The following is a 26795-nucleotide window of genomic DNA, read 5'->3' as shown; positions in this document are numbered from 1 at the left end:
CACTGGTACAATTTCAATTTTCTTCAATTTCCACATCCTCTTGACCTCATTTTTTTTAGATCCTGGAATTTGGTCATTTTCCTAATTTCTGCAGCATTTAGTCCGAAGTCATTGGGAACCGAGACCTCGATCAACACTGCCATTGTTTTCCTTTTTTGTGTTTGAGCACCATGTCGGACGTAATGCATTGTTTGCGATGTCCACAATTGACGGGATAATCTTGTCACACATGAGCATTATTTGTTCATTTTCGAGGATTGGTTCTGGTTTGTGTTTCAATGATTGTTCTGGGACCGGGATGTTGAAATGTTTACAGATGTGCCAGTGAATTACTCTGCAGACGCTGTCATGTCTTTCTGTGTACAGCTGTTCTACCATGAGTTTTTTTTTACACCCTGAAAGGAGGTGGCTCGTACTTTGTTTCTTCCCGACGAAACTTGCATTTGTCCGATTGACTCAATCCCGCCATTTTCTTAGAAGCAAGAGTGTAATGTCCTTGGTCTTGGGCATTGATGATGACTCATTCTCCATCCCAATTAAATTGACCTCTTCTTAGCCATTCCAATGAACCTTCCTTGTCAATCCCCATCCTGTCAAGCTTTATATATTTATTTATTTATTTATTTTATTTTTTTCCAATCTTCCTGCTGTTTTGTCATTCTCCCATTTGTGAGAGTATATCTGCTGATATGTTTTTTTTTGTAGTTTTCCTATGTTTACCTCCACTACCGAAGGTGAAGGAGGTTATCTTTTCACCCCTTTCTGTCTGTCTGTTTGTTTCTCTGTTTGTTTGTGTGCATGATGTCTCAAAACGTAGACAGATTCGGCCGAAACTTGGTGGACAGGTTAGGTGTGTCGCAAGGATGAATTTATTAGATTTTGGTGAAGATCTGAATCAGACTCTGGATACGATAATTTTTTTTTTTATGTGATTTTTCACCATTGAGAGAGATAGGGCCAAAAACGATATATAGCATGATATTTCAAAAATGTGTTGGGTCCGATATGTTCTCGTGCATCAGGCATTTCGTGGAGGAGGTATGTGCTCTACCGAGTGCCCTTGTAGTTTTCTTTGCAATCATTGGGGCTGTGTTTGTTTCTGTTTCGTTTTCTTGTGTAGTGTCCATAATTTGCACCTATCTTTGGAAATTTGTTGCTAAATGGATTAATGATCCCTTTTGTGGTCTGTTGTTTTCTTGCTCATGTACAAATCTCATCCGGTAATCTGTTGAGTTCTTCACATACTCTGCTAGTCCGACACACAATGTTCTGTGCACTTGGTTAAGCTCCATCAAACCACATCCTCCCTCTCGCCTTTTGAAGAACATCTTGTGAATAGTTCGAAGTTTTCTTGTTTTGGTGTCTTGATTGTTCATCTCCAATCGTGGCCAGTTTATAATTGCACAGCTATATTGGAATACCGGCACTGCAAGTTGATTTATAGCTTTGGTTTTGTTTCTTGGGGAGAGGGATGACTTCAGAATTAGTCTACTTCTGCATTGGTGCTCTTCACTGATTATTTTAAGCATTGCGTTTGTGTTGTACTTGAGGACCTTCTTCTATTTTGAAGTATTTGTAGGATGCTTCTTTTTCTAGTTCCTGTATTGTTGTGCTTTCATTGATTGAGATGTTGTCTGTTCTCTTTGTCTCTCTTTGTAGAAATGTGCACTTGGCACATTTATCAAGAGCAAACTCCATTCGGATGTCTTCCGAGTACTGCTTTACTAGTTTCATTTGATCTGCCAATTTCTTTTAATTTTGGATGAAGAGTTTTAGAATTTATAGTATCCATGTCCTTGTTCATCGACAAGGTTACTTCGTGGGTCCAGAGCCAGACAAAACAGTAGGGGGGAAAGACTGTCACCTTGTAAGATACCACACCGTATCTTTACTCCTGTGACTTCAATCATTCCTTCCACGTAAGGTAATGTCAGAGTTGTGTTGCAGAACGTCATTGCTTTTTCAATCAGTGTGACTATCTGGGGGTCATTTTTGTACACTTCCATGCATTATATAATCCATGAATGTGGGACACCAGCAAAAGTTTTTTTTTTTTGTAATCTCTCCAGGTTGTGGATAATTTGGTTTGTCAGAGCTTGCAGTTTTCGAAGATGGTTTTATTTAACAAATGATGGTCTATTGCCCCCATAACATCCCGTTTTACAACATTTCTGCTCTGCCTCTAAAGCTCCTTGTTGAGTGAGGTGGTGTAAACTGCATCAGTGATTATACCTGTTAAAAGTTTTCTCCCATTGTGGTTTTTTTATGAGGTATGTTTGTGGAAGTTATCCGCTTGCAACCAACGTTACCATGATCACATGTCCGTCAGGCAGGAGAACATCTGTCTTTGTCGGTAAATGCAGAAAATAGCGTCCATTGCTGGATTTTCCCATCGTCGTTCGCTTCAATGTGAACTTCATGGAAAATACCAAAGTGCCATCGTTGTATTGCATGAAGTAAAGACTCGACTCTGTTGCACACAAACACAAAACCTGATAATGTCTGTTGGTACCATCTGTCATCCTTCAGATCGGCAAGCAGCAGCTTCTCCACTCTGCAGATCTGGATAAAAATCACAAACTGGTCCAACACGTGGAACATGTCTTTCAATCCGGACAAATCTCACACTCTCACTGTCTCTCCGAAAGGACAATCTGGAACCCCCACCCCCCCCATCTACTTCCTCAATAATCCTCTTGAAGAAGTCCTTTCATTCAATTCAAGCTTCTGGGTCTCACTATCTGTCATGATCTTTCCTGGGAAAGCCAAATTTCCAAAGCCAGTCGCTGACTGAGCATCCTCCGTCATGCAAAGTCCTTCCTTGGCACACCTGAGCTCCTGACCACATACAAAGCTTTAGTCCGCAGCCTGATGGAGTCCTGCTCTCTCTCTCTGGGATGGTGCTCCCGCCTCTCACCTTTTCGGCTTCATACTGTGGAAACCAATGCATTTAGGATCATTAGTATCTCCCGCGGTGAGGCTGAGTCCTTGGGCCTCTCATTCTTTCATTGCAGGCAGGTCAGTGGTCTTTCTGTCCTCCACCATCTCCTCTCCGGCCTCCCCCCCCGCTCTGTCTGACATATGCCCCCCCCTATTTCTGTAGGGTGTTCAAGGTCCGCCAGCAACCCCCTTCTGGTAAAACTACAAAAATCAAGAATCACTGCTCACCTTCACTCTTTCATGCCTCTTTTTTTCCCCTGGCTTTGGAACAAACTCCCACACTCTCTTCAATCCCACCCTTCCCTCCAGGTCTTCAAAACAGCTGTTCACCACCATCTCTTATCTTCCCCCATCCAAAACCATGATCTTTTCTCCCCCCGTTAATCCAACCCAAACCCACCTCCTTCAAATTCCCTGCTTTCCTTCCTGAAAGTCCCTGTCGTGTAAGGACCTGCAAGGCCTTACAAGGACCTGTTTACCCTGTGCACCCCACCCCATCCCTCTCCCTTCCACAGATCTCCTCATGTCCCTGTTTCACACTGTGTTTTTACTTCCCTCTCCAGCCCCTCTGGTCTCCTGCTCCCCTTCTTGTACGTTCCGTGTGTTGGTTCTCAGACGAGCCTCGACATTGTATTAAACAAACAAAAAAAAACCTCCCAGCAATGGATGTTCAGGTGAAGTAAATAAATTCTTCCCTAAATATCACTTTTATTTGCATCGTTATTTTTGTTGCAATTTTGACAGGATCACCCCCAAAATACATATTTTGTATTAATTTTTGCGAAGTTTTATGGGGGTGCATGCCCCCCCCCTCAACCACCCCTGGAAGGAGTCGTTTTGCTCATTACTTTCTGGGTTTTTTTTTCAAAAGTTCTGCAGTTTCACCAATGGTACTATTTGTGGTACCATCTATAAAGAGATGGTATCGTGAACAAGAATACTGAATAATGGATTTTTTTTTTTGGGGGGGGGGGGGAATCGATACTCACTTTTGAGGAGGTGAAGTGGATCTCATATAAGGAAAAACAGAGACTGTGACTTTAGAGTCACAGGAAGAGAACGACACTAGTTTCTTCTGGTTTATTTGTTTAACCTCGCTGAAGCAGTGGAAAACATGGCGGGGGGAAAGATTGCTGCTGCCACTTCAACTGGATACTTACAAAGAAAATGTCAGTTGTTTTCAAATTTTTGGAGAATGGTTGAAAAAGTTGGAATAAAATAATATATTTCAGTCCTCGGGCATGCCTTCGTTGTCTAATTTGTCATTTTCTGCTTCGTTATCTTCAAGTCTCTCTTCTCTCTCTCAGCCAGAGTCTGATAAACCTGCTGCTAACGGGACTGGCGGTGTCCAACGTCTGGGATGGTGAGAAGGAGTGTTCTGGCATAAGTGAGTCACTGTCAGGCCTGTTTGTGTTGAGTTGCTATCATACTGATTTGTTTGCTTTGGAAGTGAGCATCGCAGAGAGGGAAATGTCATATCTATTTGTTACAGAACTGTATGGGATCCGCCAACAGGCAACAGTGGGCTTTCTTACACTGATGGAAGCTTTCCGATACTGTCAGGTATGTATTGGCAACTTTGGCCATTATTGCACCTTTTGTAGTTTCCTTTTCACACGGTGGCTGTAACCATTATGATTGACATCGATCAACTTGTTGTTTTGCATTATCATGTAGCCTTATATGAAATGAATGAATCGCTGCATCCACTTTCCGTAACATTATCATGTCGCCAAAATACATCCACTTTCCAGGGTGTCCGGTGCTGCTGAAGCAGCCTCGTGTTAAGGTGGTTTGCCGTTGCCATCCGAGATGGCAGCCAGGTCAGGAATATGGAATTTTGTCAAGGTGCTCACACAATAGCCTTTTTTTGTGAAGGACACCCTGGAATATGTAATGTCCAACAGCTAATGCTACCAGGCAGGACCCCAGCTTAAAACCTTCCATCTGATGGATGGCACACTCATTGATGCAATGTCCTGCCTGGCAAGAAACAGAATTACAGTTTATGATCATCTATTCTGGGTGTGATTTCCCAAACCATCTCAAAGACAGATGTGCTTAGTTCTGGGACTCGGTAGCAAAAACGCAGTTCACATCCGGTTCTGTAATGTTTGCAAAAATTTACCGGAAAGGGCAAACTTTATGCAGCTGAAAGCGTGACGTTGTATGGCAGTGAAACACGGGTGATCAAAAAGGAGGATGAACGAGGCGTGAACAGAATGAAATGAGAATGCTGAGGGTGGATGTGTGATGTGACGCTGAAGGATAAGAAACCAAATGTGGAATTAAGGAATAGGTTAGGTGTAGCAAGCATAAGTGAAGTTATGTGTAGGGGTAAGTTGAGATGGTTCAGACATGTGGAAAGGATGGGGGTGGGCAGCTGTGTGTTGAGGTGTATAAATATGAATCTGAATGGAATGAGATGTAGAGGCCATCCGAGGAAAGCATGGGATGTGTTGCTGAGAGATGACCTGAGAGTTGAAGGCCAAACGAGGGCTAGCAAGGGACTGACCGTGCAGCCTGGTAAGCAGCCATAAGGTGAACCGTGGCTTACACATGCAAGCATGGAAACGGCCATAAAACCTTGTTGATGAAGATTTCCCTAATAATATAGATAGAAACATAAGAATAAAGTTAATTTAGTTGCAACTCTTACCAAAACAATATTGAGTCCAAGTTTCCGTATAAGAAGGCGGTGGCAGGTGGTGGTGAAGGAGATGGTTATTTTTTTTTTACCCTTTCATTCTGAAAAGTTAATTATCCGCAAGCCTTCTGAAGCGTTAATCACCCCACTGAAAAGTTAATCGGTGGAAAAACGCATCATACTTATCATCACCACAGAAATGACATTGCACAATCACCATGACACTCTGACGGGGCTCTCTCGTTGTAGCGAATGAAGACCTTCGTTAAGCGGGTTAAGCGATGAATAGTCCTCGCTTAAACCATTCGTTGTCGCGAACCTTCATTAAGCGGGGGATTCCTGTTGTTGGCTTTGCGGTTAGGGTGGTGGCTTGGGATCCTAGGGTCCTGAGTTCAAGCCCTGTTATCCGCTGAATTAACACCAGGGGCTTGACTCAGCCTGTCATCATTCTGAGGCCGGCTAAATGAGTACCAGTGTCGCAGCCAAAAGGCTGCACACGAAGGGAAGGGGTAATTACGGATTTATTAAATCTGGTGTTGGTGTGGCACAGGCATGATGGGCCGAATGGCCTCCTCCTGCCCATAATTTCCTTGTAATCCTTGTAATACCTGCAATCAAAATGCAATTATTTACAAGGAGAGAGAATAATCAAGTGACATACATATGTACAACAATTAATCACAGCACGTATACATTCCCAAATTATCCCCGAACATGACATTCCCACCTTTGGAACCTTAAAAATGACTTGGCAATCGACAGTATGCCAGCATTCATCCATCCAAAGTGGAAGGGAGAGAGAGAGAGAGGTGTGATTGGCAAGTACGATGAGATGAGGAAAGAAAAAGATAGATGGGGACAGTATGGACCCCTGCACACCTCACACACTTGTTCATCCTGGATCCCACCTACTGACTGAAACCGGAACCCATTGTGCTCCACTCTCGCTTCTTGTACAGCCGTGGCTCCTGCGTTTCCCCACGGGCCAGTGACGTCACTCATGGCAAGTCTTTAACGCATCTCTTGGTGGGACACCCGGATGAAGTATGTGAGGCGGAGGGTCCAGCGACGCAGCTGGCAGATGTGGGTGCATGAAGGCAAAGGTGCAGAAAGGCAGAAGGTGAAGAAATATGGAATTTAGCTAAAGCACAGCGACAGAAGATGCAGGAAAGAACAGGTGGCAAGAAATGAATAGATAATGCATGAAGGAGAATGACAAGTCCGAGTGAGCAAAGCAAAAGGAAGGGCAGAGAGAAGGACACAAAGGACCCTTGCCTGCATGCGAATAAGAAGCAAGCAGCCCAACAGAGTTTGGAAACCCTCTCAATCTCAGAGTCTCCGAACCTCTCAGTCTTTGTCCCCATTTTTGTCAGAGGCTCTCTGCTCTTCCTTTTATAGAGCCTATCCCCCCCACCCCCCTTCCACCCAAACTGTCCATGGGAGGAGCTGCCTCGGGTTTGGGTTGTGGCACGATATATTGTTTCAGGCGTTCATGAAACCTGTTCAAAGCAGTTTTGGGGGTGTCGGTGAGGAGAATGTGCTCATGATGGCCTTGGGTTTTGGCGCGATATATTGTTTCAAGCGTTCAAAAACGATTGAAGCAGTTTTCGAGGCATTTGTGAGGAGCATGTGCTTGTGACGCTGTGAGATGCAGCAATTGGCTTGGAGAAAAGAATGTTGAATCAGAAAAATGACGCATGAGATTTCTAACGACAAAATTGTAACGTAGACCTAATTAACACGAACTTTAGACATTTAACTTAAGCACTATACTGTGAAATAACTGACTTTAACAACGTGAGCATCTGTTTGGGACTCCTCAAAACCATTACACAATATATAAACTAGCATAACCTGTGCTCTGCGCGACATGTTGGGGTGGGTTTGTTTGAGAAAGGATCTGATGCTGAGTATCAGTAGTAATTTTACTTTAATGCAGTAAGTGGAATACGATTTCACTGTTTCAGAACCATTTTATTTACTTTTTTTTGTACCATGCACCTCATATGGCCTTTGAGATAATGTAAGCCGAATATCACGTTACTCGAGCGCAGAACAAAGTCGAAGATAGCGCGACACGAAACCACAAACTCGGAAATAATATATAAGATGGAGCCGAGCTTCTCCATCACGCTCCATTACCTTACACGCATGCGAAGCGAAAAGTGGGGTTAAGCAATTGCTTCACTTTGTCTGTCTGTCCACATGCGTCGGTCTATGATGGAGAAACAGCTCTATTTCAATTTAACGTTATATTTTGAATACTGTAGAACACAGATCGGAACATGAACCTACACGTTTGGTCTGAAAATGTCAAAATGTATGGAATCTCATCCCAATTGCGCGTGCGCAGAGAGGAAGGAGTAAGGTAATATTTTTTACTCTGTCTGCCTGTCTGGCAGTCAAACAAAATTGAAAATCATTCCAACCAGAAAACTGACTGTTTTTTGGGACGTCATATAACATGTAAAATAAGGTTGTGTAAATACATCAATGGCAGTAAACTTGTAAAAAAAGATTTTTTTTTAGCCGCGTCTCGCGTAGCGAACGTGACTCTAAGAGAGCTCAGCGTTCTTCTTCTTCTGGTGAAGACAAAACTTTTAGGACTCTGTTCTTTTATATACAGGATCCGGATCTCCTTAAATACTAAACACCTGTACACATCCTCGCATTGAGGGTGCCTTTTGAGAGCGTCTATCGTCAACTTTTAAATATATTCGGACATTTGCTTTAAAGTTTCGAAAAGTTCACATTACTATTTAGATATTATTCCGTTTAATGTGTTGTAATTTCGTAAATACACGATTTTCTCGTCATGAACAGGCGCCTCCATGACGGGTCTCGCTATTGGCTCCATCAAGGCACGTGACGAAATATCGGAAGTTGTTGTTATTGCCTTTAGGTCGCGGCTCTTGGACACATTTGTCCTTGTTTATATATATAGCCTTTAAAAAATCTTCATTATATTTCAATTGGATTATATATTTAAACACTGCAGAACACAAATCGCCTTCTTGACACTTCCAAAAACCTTCCGTTTAGCAGTACTTGGACAAAATTATTTACGTCGTCTCATGCCCTGAAGGCATATGGGAGTTAACTGTGACATTCAGGATTCATTGTCACCCTGAGGGCAGAGTTACTGTGACATTCAGCATTCATATAAATATGGCAGAAAATGCCGAGCGCAAAACACAAAGCAAGAGTTCAAAAGACCCCTTCCCATGTCCTTTCTCTCAAGACAGCTTGGGGTAAGGTGTTCTATGAACTCCATTTGTCAAGGGTTGCTGCTGCCACAGAATAATATAAATGTACCATTTGGAAAGATAATCGATTTACTTGGTTGGAAAGTTGACAATTGATTTACTTGGAATAAAAATTTGTTCATTTAATCACACATTTGCCTGTTTTTAAAAAAGCCTCTTTCTCGGTTTGAAGAAGACGATGCACAAATGGTTTCTCCACGGAGCGGTTCGAACAAAACATTATTCTACCGAAGCAGGAACTCTTCAGAAGGACACGGAAGGAGCAAACAAAATTATATATTGAAATGTTTATTGAAGCAATAGAAAAACATGTCAAAAAATATATACAGAATGAGCACACAGCCAACAGTCACGACAATAACAACTGAAACAACAGCAACAACAACTCGGGATGAAAAAAAAATAACTTTTTGGGTGTTTTACTTCATTCTTCATCCTCGATGACACTCACAGATAGACATTCAAGATGTTGATGAAGGAAAACATGCAGCCGTCTTTTAATCAACCCTTCAGCTGTCATAATGATGAAGCTCATTATGAAAAGAAATTGCTGTCGTTACTCGACGACATGAAAGTGGAGACAAGACTTGCTTGTTGACTCCGCAGGCCTGCTGCTTGATATTGCTTTTCAATTCTTATTCCAATCAAGTGTGACTCACATCGACAAATCGAGTCTAAACGATGGCTCTACTTAGCCGTGCTGTGTGATCCATACTCACGGCTAACGCAGAGCTGGACAGGTAACAGTTACAGTGCCACTTTGCGGTAACATTTTGCTTTGAAACTCGCAGAGAGAAACAACATGACCATTCTGTAGCACATCTGATGCATGCACCAATGCACATTTCCACTGCACACAGTTGCAAAATACTGCAACTGTGTCATTTCAGGTTCTGTTCTGTTCTTGCTTATGGCAGCTTGGCTGCCAAGTAGCTATCATTTCTTGGAAGCGTGGTTGTGCCGCTGATACTGTGCCCCTCCATCAGTACACTGGTACTCATTTTGCCAACCTCGGAAGGATGACCGGCTAAGTCAACCCCACCTGGTGTTAATTCAGCAGCCAACGGGGCTCAAACTCAGGAACCTAGGATCCTAAGCGAGCCGCTAAGTCAATACCAGGCTTTTCATTTCAGGTGACAGGAAAATATCCGAGTTCTTTTCCAAGTTGACAGCCAAACCCGGCTTGGCTCAGTAGCGCAACTCGTCAAGTTCAAGTTCAGGAACTCGGATCAGGTACAACACAAGGTGTGCTACCTCTGAGCTATCATGTCAGCCCAGAGTCAGGTCTCATCCATTTACAGAAAGACATCAATTCAGTTATCAATTAGTTTTCAAACACAAATGCATTTATCAGTTGCCTACATCATATTTTCCTTCACAATTGTATTTTCTCATACCTGTACAACTAAACCCTGCCAGCCCAAAATAATAGTCAGTTGCAGTATCATCACTTAACATGGCGGGACTGAAAGGATAGCCTACAGGTATGCACACTCACCTCTGAGGTGTCCCACCTGGGATCGCATCCCTCCCCAGATATAAACTGTCACCCTGGTGTTTCTCAGGCGGTTTGATACATCAATGTTTGTGCTCCATCCATCGGAAGGATGTTAGGCCAGAGGATTAGCATTAGTTAGTGGACGTTAGGTCTCAGGATGGTGTCCTTAGTGAAGAGTGTTCGAGTTATCACCATGACTCTGAACAAATTTTGAATATCCTGTTGTGTCCTACAGAGGGTACTGAATCGGTGGTACAGCTAAACCCCCAGTGAAAAATAACGCAAATTCACAGCCACCTGCTACATACGAAAGAAGATGAATACCTAACATGATTTTCCAGGTGCAGGCTAACCAGCCATCTATATAATGTTACCACTACTTCCTCAGATTTGTATGCTATACCAGTACTGTTAATGCATACAAATTTACATTTGGCATTCTTAATGCTGTCTGGTACTCAATGTATTCATTCATGTGTTGTTTTTGGTTGGAGGTTTGAGGTGTGGGTGAAGGGAGCGGTTTGTGTTAACAGTGAGAAGTACAACACATCAGTATGTGCCTCGTTTCTCAGAAAATGCTTTGTGAATTCATTTGCCGAATTAATTAATTAATTGTACTCCGTTCAGGTGGGAAGCTTCCTCAAATCTCCCAAGTATCCCATTTGGGTGCTCGGCAGTGAAACGCATCTCACGGTGTTCTTCACCAAAGTGAGTAACAGCAGGCACGAGACATCACACTGAACCTCACAAAGTTAATATCTCCACGTTTCAGATCAGGGTGCCCTTTCTTTAATTTTGCAGAATGTTCTTGATTGTTGTCTTTTGCTGTCACATCTGGTGTGTGTGTGTGTGTGTGTGTGTGTGTGTGTGTGTGTGTGTGTGTGTGTGTGTGTGTGTGTGTGTGTGTGTGTGTGTGTGTGTGTGTGTGTGTGTGTGTGTGTGTGTGTGTGTGTGTGTGTGTGTGTGTGTGTGTGTGTGTGTGTGTGTGTGTGTGTGTTGGAGCTCAGAGCCTCATTTTCGTTCGATATTTTACAGAGCACAGGCAATTGAGTGCTTTGCAACAGTCAAACTGATGTAATGTAAATTAATGCTTGCATCGTGAAAAGGCACAGGTGGTGCGTGATGTGCATCTCATGGAGCATTTCAATTTGCAGATGAAGACAAAAAAAAATGGGGGGAGGGGGGCAATTATGCTCCTTTGGACAAATGTGGTAACTGTATAAATTGGAACGTTTCCTTCAGTTAAGTTCTATGCCAAAAACTGACCCCAGAATTGGTTCTCTGGCTTTCTCCCTCATCGGGTGGGAGACTAATTACCCTGTGCAGAAATCAGGGCTCAACAATTAGTTCACTCTGTCTGTCTGTCTGTCTGCCAACATTGTGTGATCTTGTGTGATCATTGTGTGTCTTGTGTGATCAAGTAACAACTTGGTTTCAATTGAATGTTACAATTTGAAAACCGTAGAACGCAAATCAGAACATGGATCGAACACAAATCTGCAGCTCAGCAGTACTTTGGCTTTGAATTTTAAAATTGTACGGAGTCTTGTCCCGAGCACACATGCGCAGAGAGAAATTGCTTCAGTCTGTGTGGCAGTTAGGCACATTCTCCCATGTTTGTGGTTGCTCGCCTCTGATCTGAACGTACTAATGAAAGCGACTCGTAAGTTATCAGGGTACACAACTCTCAGCTGATGTGCATCTACAAGTCATGACTGGTCAGCTAATATGTCCTTCCTTGTGCCTCAAATGTTTCTGATTCAGTTTTCATTGTCATCTATTCATCAATACATTTAAAAAGATTGTGATACATCTACTGGTACTGACACGACATACTTCCCCTTCCCCTGATCCGAGACCAACCCTTTAATAGAAAATATCGGCATTCCTTCCATGCCGTGAGGGGTATAGGGCTGCCAAGGCAGTTTCATTGGCTAAGGAGTACAATCCTAGAAGGGTCGCTCCTGCGACGCAGGATACTCGAATGGCTTATTACCCCAGGAAGCTTGGACTCATTTTACCGACCTTGGAAGGATGACGGGCTGAGTCAACCCACCCGGTGTTGTTTCAACAGAATGACAAGGGGCTCAAACTCAAGACCCGAAGATCGTAAGCCAGCCACCTTAACCGTTAAGACAGCCCAACCCTTTGCAATACTGAAATAGATGTTGACTGTGCTTTGTCTTAGGTGTGTGACAAGGACGAATTGATTAGATTTTGGTGAAGATCCGGTTCCAGATCCGACTACTAGAATTTTTTTAAGGGATTCTTCACCATTGAGAGATTGGGCCAAAAACGATATATAGCACGATATCACAAAAAATGTAATGGGCTAGATATGTTCTCATGGATCAGGCATTACAGGGCGGAGGTATAAGCTCTACCAAGTGCCCTTCTCGTCTTCACTTGTTTTTATTTTCAACTTGAAATGTACTATGTCGCTAAAGGCCGCTTGGACACATTCTAAGCATTAAGCATTGTTATTTAGTTAATTTGAAAATAGTAGTTGCTTATAATATTATTTTGAATGCTGCAGTTCAAGTGTTGTGCATGCCAAGGTGCTGTGCACTCTGAGTGATACCATTCTTTTGAGGAAACCTTGAAGCAGGCTATCTTATCGGGTTAAACCCATACAGGAGCAATAACATTACAATTTGGTCCTTTATGGGGTATGTCATGTGTGTTGGATACTTTGGTCAACCTTTGAGGACATTACATCTGCTTTTTCTGATCATGTGAAATGCCATTCTCTGAAGGGAGTGTAGGTTTCGTGAAAATGGTTTCCTGTGCAGAAAATGCAATGGATTGTTACTGCCTACCTGATGTCCAGAGCATGAAAAATGCAGTTTGGTGGAGGCACCAGCACACAACTTGCTTTCCATTTGCATATTATGTAAACAGATATATGACTATAATTACTACTACTACTACTACTGTTGAGAAGCGTAGCGATTTTTTTTTTTCGTCTTCTTCTTCTTCCCCCCCTCCCCTTCCCCATTGGGGGGTTGTCTTCTTTCCCTTTGGACAGGAGGGATGTGAGGTTAGGGAAGTACTTTGGGACTTTTTCTTGGCCATGGTGCTGGCGATAGCTTGCCTACTCTTCGCGAAGGACACCGTGGGATCTTTAACATACACCAACTAATGCTGGCAGAGAGGACGCCTATTTAATGTCCATCTGAGGTGCCTGTGAAACAACAGGATGACAGTTTATAGCTGGGTCGGGATTCAAACTCAGGCTTGACAGCTTAGAGCGAGCGTGTGTACCTCTCGGCTATCCTGCCATGATATGGTGATTCATTGCTTTTTAACAACTGAAAACATTTTTCACTCATTGTAATCGTCTAATTTATTTTGCCTTGCTAACTCCATAGATGTCCCCATGGAGAACCGAGCCATGGTATTGCCATGGAAGCCTGTAGAGATTGAAGCTTGACGAGTGCTCACCAAGTGGCTTAAGCACTTAAGCAAGCACTTCAACAAAACGATGAAATAAACTTTTAAAAATGAAACGTTCAATTTTTTTTTTTTAATGTATATATCTAATGTATGTCGAAGTGACAGGTCGTATAATGAAAGATCATACAAAAATGGGAAACGTCGTGTAAAATAAAATTGCACATTTTCAGCGAGCGAGCCACCGCCCGAGGTACCACACAGCAATGCGGGGCCAACCACAGGCGGGTAGGGCCTGAAATTTGTTTAAGTCGATTGGTGTATTCTATGACATTGCAAATACTTTTGCTGTGTTTAACCATGGCTTGGAAACGAACAACCAAGTGGTTGTAGCGTGCTCGCCAAGTGGCTTAAGCACCCAAGCAAGCACTCCAATGAAATAGATGATGAGGAACGACTGGCTTGGCAAGCGATTCTGGATCACTGATCAGTCATATAATATAAACACCATGCACCCAGAGATGCCCAAAATGTCAAGCAATGTCTGAACTGGACAAATGAACACTTTTTTTTAGCAGTCGGAACTGTTGCTGAGGTCAATTAAGAAGTTTAAATTTTGAAACTCTGCTCAGATTAAGAGATTCTCGAGGTTATGACATGGGCGGAAATAAAATAAAGCCACGAACGCTGGTGTCTCGGGGTGTTTATAAGCATTGCAATATATCCAGAGATTCGTAGGTATGATCATCAGGCATTGGATGATATGAGTGAGGAAAGTGAAAAATAATAACTTTATCATGAAGAAAATGTTGTGGCTTGTTCCAAGTCAAGGCATTGTTGAGCAGACCAAAAAATGGTGAATTAAGACCACAGCGAGGTGACCAGGGATAACGCCTTGATCAAGGATAATTGAATAAGGCCGTTGATCGAGGTGCTTTCTCTACCATTTGAACAATCATTCGCTGCAATCTTCGGTCAAGTTTTCTCCTGCGGTCACGTCCAGGGAGGTTGGCTTCAGTGCCATGGGCCTTAAACATCCTGATAACATTGCGTTAGGTGAACACAGGAACATCATGGTCTCTGGAGATGGACTTGCAGCTTTGAGATTGTCCATGCTTAGCTTCAATTTTGTGTCTGACCACCTCAGACAATTCTCTGGTTTTCTTTCTTTTTTCCATGCTCATTGTGGTACACACAGTGACACAAAACAGCAGTAATATTGTCCAGGCCATTTTAGGATTTCTGTGTGAAATAAGCTAAGATTTAGTAATTTTTTCAGCTATTTTTGTTTCGTTCCACTGCAAACCAAACAAAATACATATGTGGATACCAAAAGATTTTTTAATTTCAACAATTTTCTCGAAGAAATGGTGCATTATTTGGAAAAAAGTGCACGGGTGCTAATATTTTTGGCCACGACTGTATATATGCACATAAGCCGTACGCATGTTTTTGCTTTATGTCTGTACATCGGGTTATTTTTAATATGAAATAAGCGAACACTAGAAACGAATGAAACACGTTGGGTTAGAGAGGTTCTTCGTCTACATTTTGGTTCTGTTATTGGCTCGAGCATGCATTAAAGCAAACTAATTTTTATCTTCATTTGTTATCCTACTTTATTGGTTTTTGTTTACAGAATATATCAGTAAATGAAAATAGCTTTTCTTTTTATTTTGCTGAATAGACCCAAACACGGTGTGTTAGAGAGTTTCTTCTTCATTTTGGTTCCGGTATCGGCTCAAGCGTGCGCTAAACGCAAACGAATTCTAATCTCCCGACATTATTTGGGATCAATGGAGGACATGTATTGCGAAGCAGATCTCACTCTTGTTTCAATTGAATTACCGTATTTTTCAGCGTGAAAGGCGATACTTTTTTTCCCGAAAGTCCGGGTCTTGACCTCGACTCAGAATAGACCTATGTTTTGAAACATTAATAAATAACAAATGAAATACACAAATGGACAATTCAATGAACAGTTACATAGGTACTCACCAAAATGTACCTGGGCTGAGATTGCTTGTCAGGACGGGAGAAGTGCAGACCATGTGGAGTGGAAGGGTTACAGGGAGGGTCTCCTGTCTCTTGTCTTGATGTTTCAGACATGGGTGTTCGTGTGTCGGATGGACTGCTCGAATAACTTTTGGGTTGGGAAGGCAAAGGGGAGTGCTGGTGCGATACGGTGCTCCCCTCGCCATGGTCGGGCTTTCGAGTGAGTTGCACGGCGAATCTGGAATTGAGAAATCTTCGATAGAGCTATCGAACGGGACGCGCAGAAAATCCAGAGTGAAATTGTCACTGAGGTGCCACGTGATGGTGTGGGGTTGAGCACCAGGGAAATAAGAACACAGGATTTGTACAAAGATGAATCTTGTGTCAATAATGACAGTTTTGTTAAGTACCGTAGTTAATATGGCTTTGTCTTCAACTCCAAATTGACTTGCGTATCTATGAATGAAGAAAAGAAAAATGGGAAAATTAGCCAATTCTACTTCTATGCCAAAAAATACAGTTTATACTTGAACACTACAGAACACAAATCACCTTCTTTGCATTTTCAGAAACCTTCAGTTTAGTAGAACTTGGGCAGAAACTTTATGCTGTCTTGACCTATCAATTATGCCACTCATTCTGAAGGCAGAGTTGGCAGAAGGTCCAGCTCTGGACTGTTCCGTTTGATCCATCGGCTTCATCTGGTTGCCATCGCGCTTGTTATTCAAAGTTCACGAACAAAGCTAATATACATCGTGCTCAGAAACACAACGCAAGAGTTGAAACGAAGAATAACGAAAAGAAGAAAGACGAATAACAACATCAACATATATATTTACAGTATATATATATATATATATATATATATATATATATATATATATATATATATATATATATATATATATATATATATATATATATATATATACATATATATATATATATACATATATATATATATATATATATATATATATATATATATATATATATATATATATATATCTTCTTCTTTCGGCTGCTCCCATTAGGGGTCACCACAGCGGATCATCCGTTATGATCCGCATCATGATTTGGCATAGGTTTTACGCCGGATGCCCTTCCTGACGCAACCCTGGTCGCCTCTTACGACACGGGGATATGGTACACCTATTCTTACCGGGGCATACACCAGATCCAGTACACTGGTACTCACTTCGCCGACCTCGGAAGGATGACAGGCTGAGTCAACCTCCTTATATATGTGTGTGTGTGTGTGTGTGTGTGTGTGTGTGTGTGTGTGTGTGTGTGTGTGTGTGTGTGTGTGTGTATGTGTGTATGTGTGTATGTGTGTATGTGTGTATGTGTGTATGTGTGTATGTGTGTATGTGTGTATGTGTGTATGTGTGTATGTGTGTATGTGTGTATGTGTGTATGTGTGTATGTGTGTATGTGTGTATATATATATATATATATATATATATATATATATATATATATATATATATATACATATACATATACACATATATACATACATATATTGTCGCGGATTCGCGCCCGCCGGCGTGCGAACGGCCACGTAACTCGAATCGCGGCACGTCGCCCACCGGACGGACAATCCAGTCGTGACCCTCTCGGACTAACGCCGGGAACCAGTCACGGGTGGACCTTTCGGTCTCACCGCGATCGAGCCAATCGGCCCCCGCGTGGGATAGGGTTGCTCGCCAAATTCGACCTACCTAAGTACCCACACGGAGGGTAGACCGGGCGATCGCACCTCGCCGCAGGTCGACTTCGGACACGGGCCACTTAAGCGACCCGTTCCGTACTATCGGGATAACCGAGCGGTGTTATTCGTCGACCTCGACGGTTCGATTAATTATCGGGCGTCTTAACCCACGACCAACCCTTTACATGAAGCAAGATGAGGATTCAATGAAAGAAATGACGAAGCGAAGCGGGAAAACAGTTCAATAATAAGCACATTTATTTCGCGATGAACGGAAAGCACACATATACAATTCCACCAAAAGCACATGGAAAAGAAGAAGACAAAAAGCAAATGCGACAATGCAGATCTAATACCGACTACGCGAGCACACGGCAACACTTATACAATTTTACTTCACAGACGGCGCCGACAACACACATTCCCAAAGCAAAAGAAAAGAGAACCACCCTCCAGGATGAGGGGGTAGGCGGGCCTGGGGCCGAGACCGTGTCGGGCCTACCCGTCTGATGATGAGACGCGGAGCGGCGGTGGTGCCTCAACTCCGCGGGCCTCGCGGACGGTGTCTGGGAAGGGGGCCCCCTTTTGTCGCACTATCTCAGCGCGGGGGGAAACAGGAGGGGGTTGCTGATGCTCGGGGAAAGGAGGATTTCACAAAATCGCGGGTCCCGCGACGAGCGTCTCCACCACGACCTCGGTCGCGCCGCCGGCCTTTCTCTCCGCAGTTCCCCGAATCCGACGCGAGCACCCCCTCGTCCGCCTTCGCCGCCGCCGCCTCTCCACAGCTCCGTCCTCTTCACTCCGACTCCGCGAACTCCCAACTGCACTGAACTCGACTGACGAACGCGGCCCCTTATATCCCCCGTGGCCTCGCTCCTTAATCTTTGACCCTCTGCCTCCGACCTTTCACCTCTCTTGCTGGCTCCCCATTGGCCCGAGGAAAAGTGGGCGTGAATGCTTTTTAATCCATGAATTTGCATATAGCGACCGCCCTCCAACGCCCTGGAGGCGGGGCCAAATCGCCCCTCGCTCACCGATTGGACGGACCAAAAGTGGGCGTGAGTCGTTTTTGATCCGTTTTTCTGCGGAAAGTCCGCGATGCTTTTGAACACGCTGCTCGGTGCGCGCTCTACACGAGTCCAGCATCGGTGCCCACGAGTGGCGCGAGATGACGGTGATGCGATGGTGGCGAGTTGTGACGGTAAAGGTCGTGGCGGTTGTGGTGAAGCGGCGTTGTGGTTGGTGGTTGTTGTTGTGATGGCTGTTGAGACGTGGTTGGTGGTGGTAATAATGGCGGTTGGTCCAAAATAAAGATAGTAAAAGAAAAACGGCTATCCTGAAGAGTCGCAGCCCTCATGAATGACATTTATTCCCTCTAGACAACGGGTTTGAGCCTAACTACACATATACTTACCGAGATATCTCACCTAAGGGACCTGAATGGTGGTTTGCGAATTTGGTCAACCACAACACTACCCCCTCCCCTTTTTACAGACTCGTCCCGAGTCGTCAAATTTTCGTGTGCCAGCATGTGTAGTTTTCCCCTAGTACATTTTACCTACGGATCCCTGAGTGCGACATTCATGGTATTCGTGTCCCCAAAATAAATAACCTAAGGGCTGAGTAACTACCTAAACAAACTCACTCACACGGACGACTTAAATAAAATTGCCGGCGCTAAGACAAACATGCCGGGGGCGCACTCATATTTACAGTACATCTTAACCTTAACTTACAAATTTTACACTAAACCATGGCCCAGGATCAATGAGCTCTGCAAAAAGAAAGCAGTTAACAGGGAGCCAGGCTGCTCGCATGCAGTCTCTGGCTCAAAACAATGCAGGTGACAGGGAACGTGGCTGGCTGCTCACACGCAGTCCAAGGCCTTCCCTTTTGAACTGAACGCAGTGAACCACAACGGTGCATGGGCTGCACAAACGTAGTCTCCGTGCCAGCTCAAGTGGCACACGCAATGAACACAACGAATGGATGGATGAATGGTTTGAACTGAACGCAGTGAACCACAACGGTGCATGGGCTGCACAAACGTAGTCTCCGTGCCAGCTCAAGTGGCACACGCAATGAACACAACGAATGGATGGATGAATGGTTTGAACTGAACGCAGTGAACCACAACGGTGCATGGGCTGCACAACTCAGTCTCCGTGCCAGCTCAAGTGGCACACGCAATGAACACAACGAATGGATGGATGGACACAAACACTGTGCACGGGCCGCCACTGCAGGCCCGTGTTGTAGCTGCCAACAGGGCAGTTCTCGCAGCTTGCAAACTGTTGCTTTTACGAATCCTGGCGCACATGGAAATGAACAGGGGGGGGGGGGAAAGCAAAATTGAACGGGGCTGGTGAACGTGGGCAGTGGGCATGGCATGGCAAAGGCAGCAGGCAAACACAGCCCGCAGAAGAAGGCCGCTGCAGGCAAACACAGCCGGCAGATGAACTGGCCGGCACAGGCCTTGCAGCAAAACAACAGCTGCCGATGAAGTTGGCCGGCCTCCGCCTTGAAGCAAAACACGGCCAGCTGATGGCACAGGCCTTGCAGCAAAACAACAGCTGCCGATGAAGTTGGCCGGCCTCCGCCTTGAAGCAAAACACGGCCAGCCGATGAAGTTGGCCAGCCTTTGCCGTTCAGTGGAGGTTGGTGGAGGGAGTGCGGTGGTGCTGGCCACTTGGAAGGCGGGCTCGGACCTACCTACCTGTCTCCCTCCCACCTATCGCCTTTGCCTGTCACTGTACATACCCACTCCCTTAATTTGTCAAACCCCAATTTAGCCCCAACTTATTTTTTTATTTTTACTTCCCCACTATAAATCGTCCCCTAACCCCCTTTACTGTCCTTGTTCGGCTAACCTATCCTGTCACCTAGCCTACTCCCAACCCCTGCGTTCCCTTCCCGGAGGGGAATAAGGGAGAGCTGGCGTCCTATGTCGAGGCCCAACTCAAGCCTCAGAATGGCCTCCCCAGAGTTCGGCGATCTATAACCAAAGTGGGTCCAGCGGCCCACAACGACAGCGAGGGGATGGATGGTGCGGAGGGGTACATCTCCTAATCTACCCAAACCATTTAACTGTTAAACTACCCCGGGGCTTTCAACAAGCGCCTCTCGCTTAAACTATTGGTTCTAACAACCCAGATTCCCGTCGCCTGTGTTGGTGTCCTCACAATTTCGGGCCTCGCCCCCCCAATTTTCTCTCCGTGCCCTCACACGGTCTCCTGGCTGGGACACGTGGCTCCCTTTGGCAGGCACGACCCTCTGCCGAATCTCCCGCTATGGCACCCCCGGGCACTACACTGCCTCCGAGCCTACCAGCTCCCTAACACCGGGGAGTGCCCCCCATGGCACCTCCCCTGAAACGCACACGTGGCAGGCTGGCTTCCTGGGCCCCTTTCCGAGGGTCACCCATGCCCACAACACTGCCCACGCGGCTAATGGCGCCCCGGGTCCCCGCACCAAGCAGGCGCACCCGTGCCCACTACTCTATCCCGGCCCCCCATGGGCCCATGGCCTACCGCGGCCGACTAGCCTGGTGCCCGGGGTACCCACTCAGCGATACTCACCTTTCGCAGCCACGCTCCCAACCCGTCAACAGGGCTCCTGCACCCCTCCAAATGGGTTTCGAGCCTACTTCCCCACCAACAACAAAACGACTTCCATTTTTCAATTTGACTAACCCCCTAACTCACTTTACTCTGACCCCGGGGTCCCTTGGGCGGGAGTCACTCCTCCCCCCAATCACTCATCGCACCATGCATTCCCCATTCACTCCACACACACAGACCCACTGGCCTCACTCACTCACCAAGCACATGCTTCCACTTCACTCACCAACTCTTCAACACACACACCACTGAACTCTGCCATCCTTCTAACTACCTCCCCTAACTAACTCGTGCTCCCACGTCGTCCCTTAAACTACAGCACGTTCCTTTTAACACTACGTCGCTAAACTACATCCCCTCTACACATCCAAAGTCTGTCACTGTCTCCAAATAAATCATTTTATTTCCCAACCTAAATCTCGCTAAATCCCTCTACCTAATCCATTCCATGGACTCCATGAGGACTTACCCCTGCCCCATGAAGTCGGTCTAGCTAAGCTAACCCTTCCCCCTAACTAGTTTCCTTCCTGTGCCCAGGTCAAGGGGGTCTTCCACCCCTTGCCCAGGAATCCTGTGCACCCGAAAGTGAGGCTTACTGTTTCCTTTTTTTTTTTTTTTTTTTTTCATGCGCATCACCAGCGCGGCAACTCACAGCTCGCGCACTTTGCAGCTGCCCGTGACGTCATGCAGCTGCACGTGTTCCTCGTCCCTCCTTGGACGGTACCATCCGGCAGGGATACCCCTCCTGCCGGATTCCAACCCCACATGCAGCCATGGCGTCACCGTGCGCATAAAAAAAACAAGCCCCACGTCTCGAGGGGTTCCCCACGCGAACACATGTGCTTTGCCCGTTGGAGCTTAACACACACGATCGCGTGGAGAACCCGTCCGGTCCAAATCCGTAATCCTGCCTAAACTTTGTCCGTCCGCGGGATCGGCAAATCCACCGCGTGCGTTTCCGGACCGGGACTTCACTCTCGCAAGCGAGCACGTGGTGGCCTCGTGCGTTGCACAGCACGGACCTCGTGCTCACTGCTGGGTGAACCCGGCACGGTCCCCGAAACAACTACAGCCGCTACTCGGCTTTCTTTACTCACATGTCGTCGTCGTCGCCATTCCACACACGCACTCCCGCGTGTTACGACGCTCACACTCCATTCCATCACATTCACCCCGGGAGACGCGGCTGCGTGCTCCCGCATGCCCACCGACATCTCCCTTACATACCGCTCTCTCACACACACGGTCTCCCTTGCACTCGGCCGTTCACTCACGCGTGCCTCACTACTCACACAAACCATACTACTCACACACGCGGGGGCACTCATCCGCGGTGCCTCATCCACACACCGTCCCTCACTCATACACGCGGGGGCACTCAACCGCGGTGCCTCATCCACACTGGCCGTTTCATCCACACACACGGCCTCACTCACACACGGTGCCTCACCCACACACGCGGGGGCACTCACCCGCGGTGCCTCACTCACACACGCGGGGGCACTCAACCGCGGTGTTTCATCCACACACGGCGGCGTGCTGGGAAGCACGTACTCTGGCACCATCGCCACCACACCACTCACACACGGGGTCGCTTCCACACACGGGGACGCACTCACCCCTTGCACCACACACACAGGGACAACTACACTGGGGATTCGTGTCCCCACAAGGGTCTCCGGGGCCTCTATACCCCCCAAGCTCTCCGTGCACCTGTCCACAGCACCCGTCCCCTCAACCTCGCAAAGCACGACCGAACTCACCTGGTCGTGACTCGCCTCAAGGGGGCATACTCCCTCCCCTCGTTCCTGGAGGAGGCCATCCAGCTGCTCGCACTGGGCCTCCACCCAGTCAGCCAGCTCCCCCTCATGGTCCTCAACTACCTCTGTGTGTGTGTGCGTCACTAACCTTGTCCAATTCACCCTCTATCTCCCGTGTCTCTATACATTTTATTCTTTCTGTCGTCTCCTCTTGTCTATTGGTCTCTGCTTCTTTCTGGCGTCTTTCCCTCATCTTTATGTAGGTCAACCTTGCTTTCTCCTTCAGTCTCTCCCGTCCTTCCCTGTTTTTCACTCCTTGCTCTTTCACGATCTCTGCGTACCTCATCCTTGCTTTCCGTCTTAATTGTTCTCTTCTCTCCCTCGCAATTCCTTTCACCTCGTCTCTTGTCTCCCGTGTCTCTATACATTTCCTCTCCTTGTTCCTTATTTCTGTCTCTTCCTGGTTCCTTTTTCCTTCCCATCTGAGTCGTTCTTTCTCTCTGAGCCCCATTAGCTGTTCGTTCTCCCTCCGGAGCTCCTCAATCTCCGTTGACTCCAGTTTCGCTCTCCGTTTTAGTTGTTCAATTTCACACTCATATAGTTGTTGTTTTCTCTCCCACTGTGCCTCCTGCTCTTTGTTTTCCAATCTCATTGTTTCTTTCAATTGGCTCATTTCCTTCCTGTGTTTCATTCGCTGTTCTCTCACTACTCTTCCTCGTTTCCTCTCCTGTCCTTCCTTCTCCAGTTTCATGGTTTTCTTCATTTGGTTAATCTCCTTTTTGTGTTTCATTTGCTGCTGTCTAATTACTCTTCCTCGTTTCCTCTCCTGTCTTTCCTTATCCAGTTTCATGGTTTTCTTCATTTGGTTCATCTCCATTTTGTGTTTCATTCGCTGTTCTTTGTCTATCTCCTCGTACTCCAGCCTCAGCTTTTCTTTCAATTGGTCAACCTCAGATTCATGTTCTTTTTGTTTTCTATTCCATTGTTCCTCTCGTTCTTCCCTCTCCAATCTCCTTGTGTCCTTCAATCTCCTGATTTCTCCTTCCTGCTTCATTCCTTGCTCCTTCAACTTCTCCTCGTATTCCAACCTATTTTTTTCCTTTTGTCGTTCAGTTTCAAATTCATACACTTTCAGTTTTTTATTCCACTGTCTCTCTTGTTCCTCATTCTGCAATCTCGTTATTTCTTTCAGTTGGCTGACTTCCTTCTCCTGTCTGATTTGTTCTTCCTTCATTACTCTTTTTTGCATCTCATTCTGCAATCTCGTGGTTTCCTTCAGTTGGCTGATTTCCTTCTCCTGTCTCATTCCTTGTTCTTTCAGTACCCTTTCTTGTTCCTCATTCTGCAATCTCGTTATTTCTTTCAGTTGGCTGACTTCCTTCTCCTGTCTGATTCGTTCTTCCATCATTACTCTTTCTTGCATCTCATTCTGCAATCTCGTGGTTTCCTTCAGTTGGCTGATTTCCTTCTCCTGTCTCATTCCTTGTTCTTTCAGTACTCTTTCTTGTTCCTCATTCTTTAATCTGGCCTTCGCTTCCAGCTGTTCGATCTGTACTGTGTGGTTTCTTAACGTTTCATTCTCTGTTGTCGTTCTTTCTTCTCTCACCATCCTCAACTCGTTTTGTAATTCCCTCTCTTTGTTCTGGTGTTTCTGTAACTCAGAAGCTTTCTTTTCCAATTCCTTTCTCATCTCCGCACACTCCGACTTTGCTTTGGCTTCAAATTGTTCAATCTGCTCAGTGTGGTTCCTTAACGTTTCATTCTCTGTTTTCTTCCTTTCCTCTTTTAACATCCTCAGTTCGTCTTGTAATCCTCTTTCTTTGTTTTCGTGTTTCAGTATCTCAGAAGTTTTTGTTTCCAATTCCTTTCTCAATTTGCGTGCTTCTTCACTCATTTCATCTCTTCTTTCCACCGCTTCCCTCCTCAATTCGTCCCTTTTTACTGTATTCATTTAGTTTTTTCTGCCATTCCTTTCCCATTCTAATCTCCCCTTCCAGGATTTCTCTTTTAAACTGGCTTGCCCTTACCTCTCGCTTCAGTAGTTCCAATTCGCCATCTTGTTCGCGTTTTTCCTTTTCGAGCTTTGTTTTCCTTTCTCCTTCCTCCCTCAATTCTCCCTGCAGTTCTTCGAACTGTTCTGACTTTTCCAACAATTCCTCCGCCCTTTCCTCGAGCTGTCTCTCTCCTCTTTTTATCTTCCATTCTAGGCTTTCTCTTTCCTGATTGCCTGTTCTTATCTCTTCCTTCAATTGTTCCAACTCCCCATCGTGTTCACATTTTTTCTCCTCCAACTGTATTTCCCTCACTCTCTCCTCCAGTTCTTTGAACCGCCTTGCTTGCTCCAATAATTTTTCCATTAATTGTTTTACTTCCAAGTCGTGCTCCTTTTGTTTCTTTTCGAGCTCGGTTTTCCATTCTTTCTCCCATTGTTTCCTTTCCTGGGATATACCAATCTGCTGTTCCTCTATTCTTTTGTTCAGTTTGCTCTTCGCATATTCCAACTGACGGGTATAAAACACTACCAAATTCTTTTTCCCACGTAATTTGTCGACTCTATTGGCCAAGTCATGTTTTTGCCACCGAATTCGTTCCAGTAAATCGTCCAATCGCTGTGTCCCCCCGTACACGTAATTTTTCTGAAGCGCGTCTGCGTGCCGTTGTGACTGGTCCACTCCACGTTGCACCTCCTCAATATATTCTTCATAACGCTTCACCTTTTCCAAGACATCCCCCAATTGTGCCTGAAGCCTGCCAATGCTCGCATAGTCATCCTGCCACGCCTGCCATGGCACATGCCGTGACTACGTGCCTTGAACCGGTGACTGGGAGCTCACGCCTCGTGCTGTGCCATTAATATCAGCCCGCTCCGTGCTGCACTGAGGTGCGATCGCGCTGCCATTGTGCGACTCCGTTTGCCGGCAAAGTTCGTGCTCAAGCCGCTCCCACTGACCACAGTTAGTGGTGGGGTTATAATTATAAAAAGAACCGACCTGGGCCATGGATCCTACATGACGACACATACCTAATACCCCCGGCTCCCACTCGCCTTGAGACGCCATCTTATTTCTCGTAAAGGGTTAATTTGAATCGCTCGTAATTTGGAGGGAATCGGGGGTCGCTTCTCTCACCCCTGGACCGATTCCCGTGAATTTAGCTGGAGACAGGAGAGCCCGTTTTCCCGTTCTCCGATACCAGTGCCGCGAGGAGGGCGATGAGTTTGTATCGCACGACCTGACACCAGTGTCGCGGATTCGCGCCCGCCGGCGTGCGAACGGCCACGTAACTCGAATCGCGGCACGTCACCCACCGGACGGACAATCCAGTCGTGACCCTCTCGGACTAACGCCGGGAACCAGTCACGGGTGGACCTTTCGGTCTCACCGCGATCGAGCCAATCGGCCCCCGCGTGGGATAGGGTTGCTCGCCAAATTCGACCTACCTAAGTACCCACACGGAGGGTAGACCGGGCGATCGCACCTCGCCGCAGGTCGACTTCGGACACGGGCCACTTAAGCGACCCGTTCCGTACTATCGGGATAACCGAGCGGTGTTATACGTCGACCTCGACGGTTCGATTAATTATCGGGCGTCTTAACCCACGACCAACCCTTTACGTGAAGCAAGATGAGGATTCAATGAAAGAAATGACGAAGCAAAGCGGGAAAACAGTTCAATAATAAGCACATTTATTTCGCGATGAACGGAAAGCACACATATACAATTCCACCAAAAGCACATGGAAAAGAAGAAGACAAAAAGCAAATGCGACAATGCAGATCTAATACCGACTACGCGAGCACACGGCAACACTTATACAATTTTACTTCACAGACGGCGCCGACAACACACATTCCCAAAGCAAAAGAAAAGAGAACCACCCTCCAGGATGAGGGGGTAGGCGGGCCTGGGGCCGAGACCGTGTCGGGCCTACCCGTCTGATGATGAGACGCGGAGCGGCGGTG

At 45.8% G+C, this 26795-nt stretch overlaps 1 protein-coding gene across 1 annotated transcript in view; it reads left to right on the top strand.

Moving 5' to 3' along the window:
- The window catches only part of MINDY3 (MINDY lysine 48 deubiquitinase 3), a 136099-nt gene that overhangs the window by 29331 nt on the left and 79973 nt on the right, over positions 1-26795 (top strand). Inside the window, exons 8-10 of the mRNA XM_085892580.1 lie at positions 4248-4327; positions 4433-4503; positions 10979-11059. Coding sequence (XP_085748706.1) covers positions 4248-4327; positions 4433-4503; positions 10979-11059 — 232 coding nt within the window. The remainder of the gene's footprint in view (positions 1-4247; positions 4328-4432; positions 4504-10978; positions 11060-26795) is intronic.

This window comes from Eptatretus burgeri, chromosome 8 (assembly GCF_056783735.1).
Source record: "Eptatretus burgeri isolate ZD-2024b chromosome 8, Ebu_testis_v1, whole genome shotgun sequence".
Classification (NCBI taxonomy): Eukaryota; Metazoa; Chordata; class Myxini; order Myxiniformes; family Myxinidae; genus Eptatretus; species Eptatretus burgeri.
Note: the sequence above shows the minus strand (reverse complement) of the source record. Positions and strands in the feature narration are given on the sequence as shown.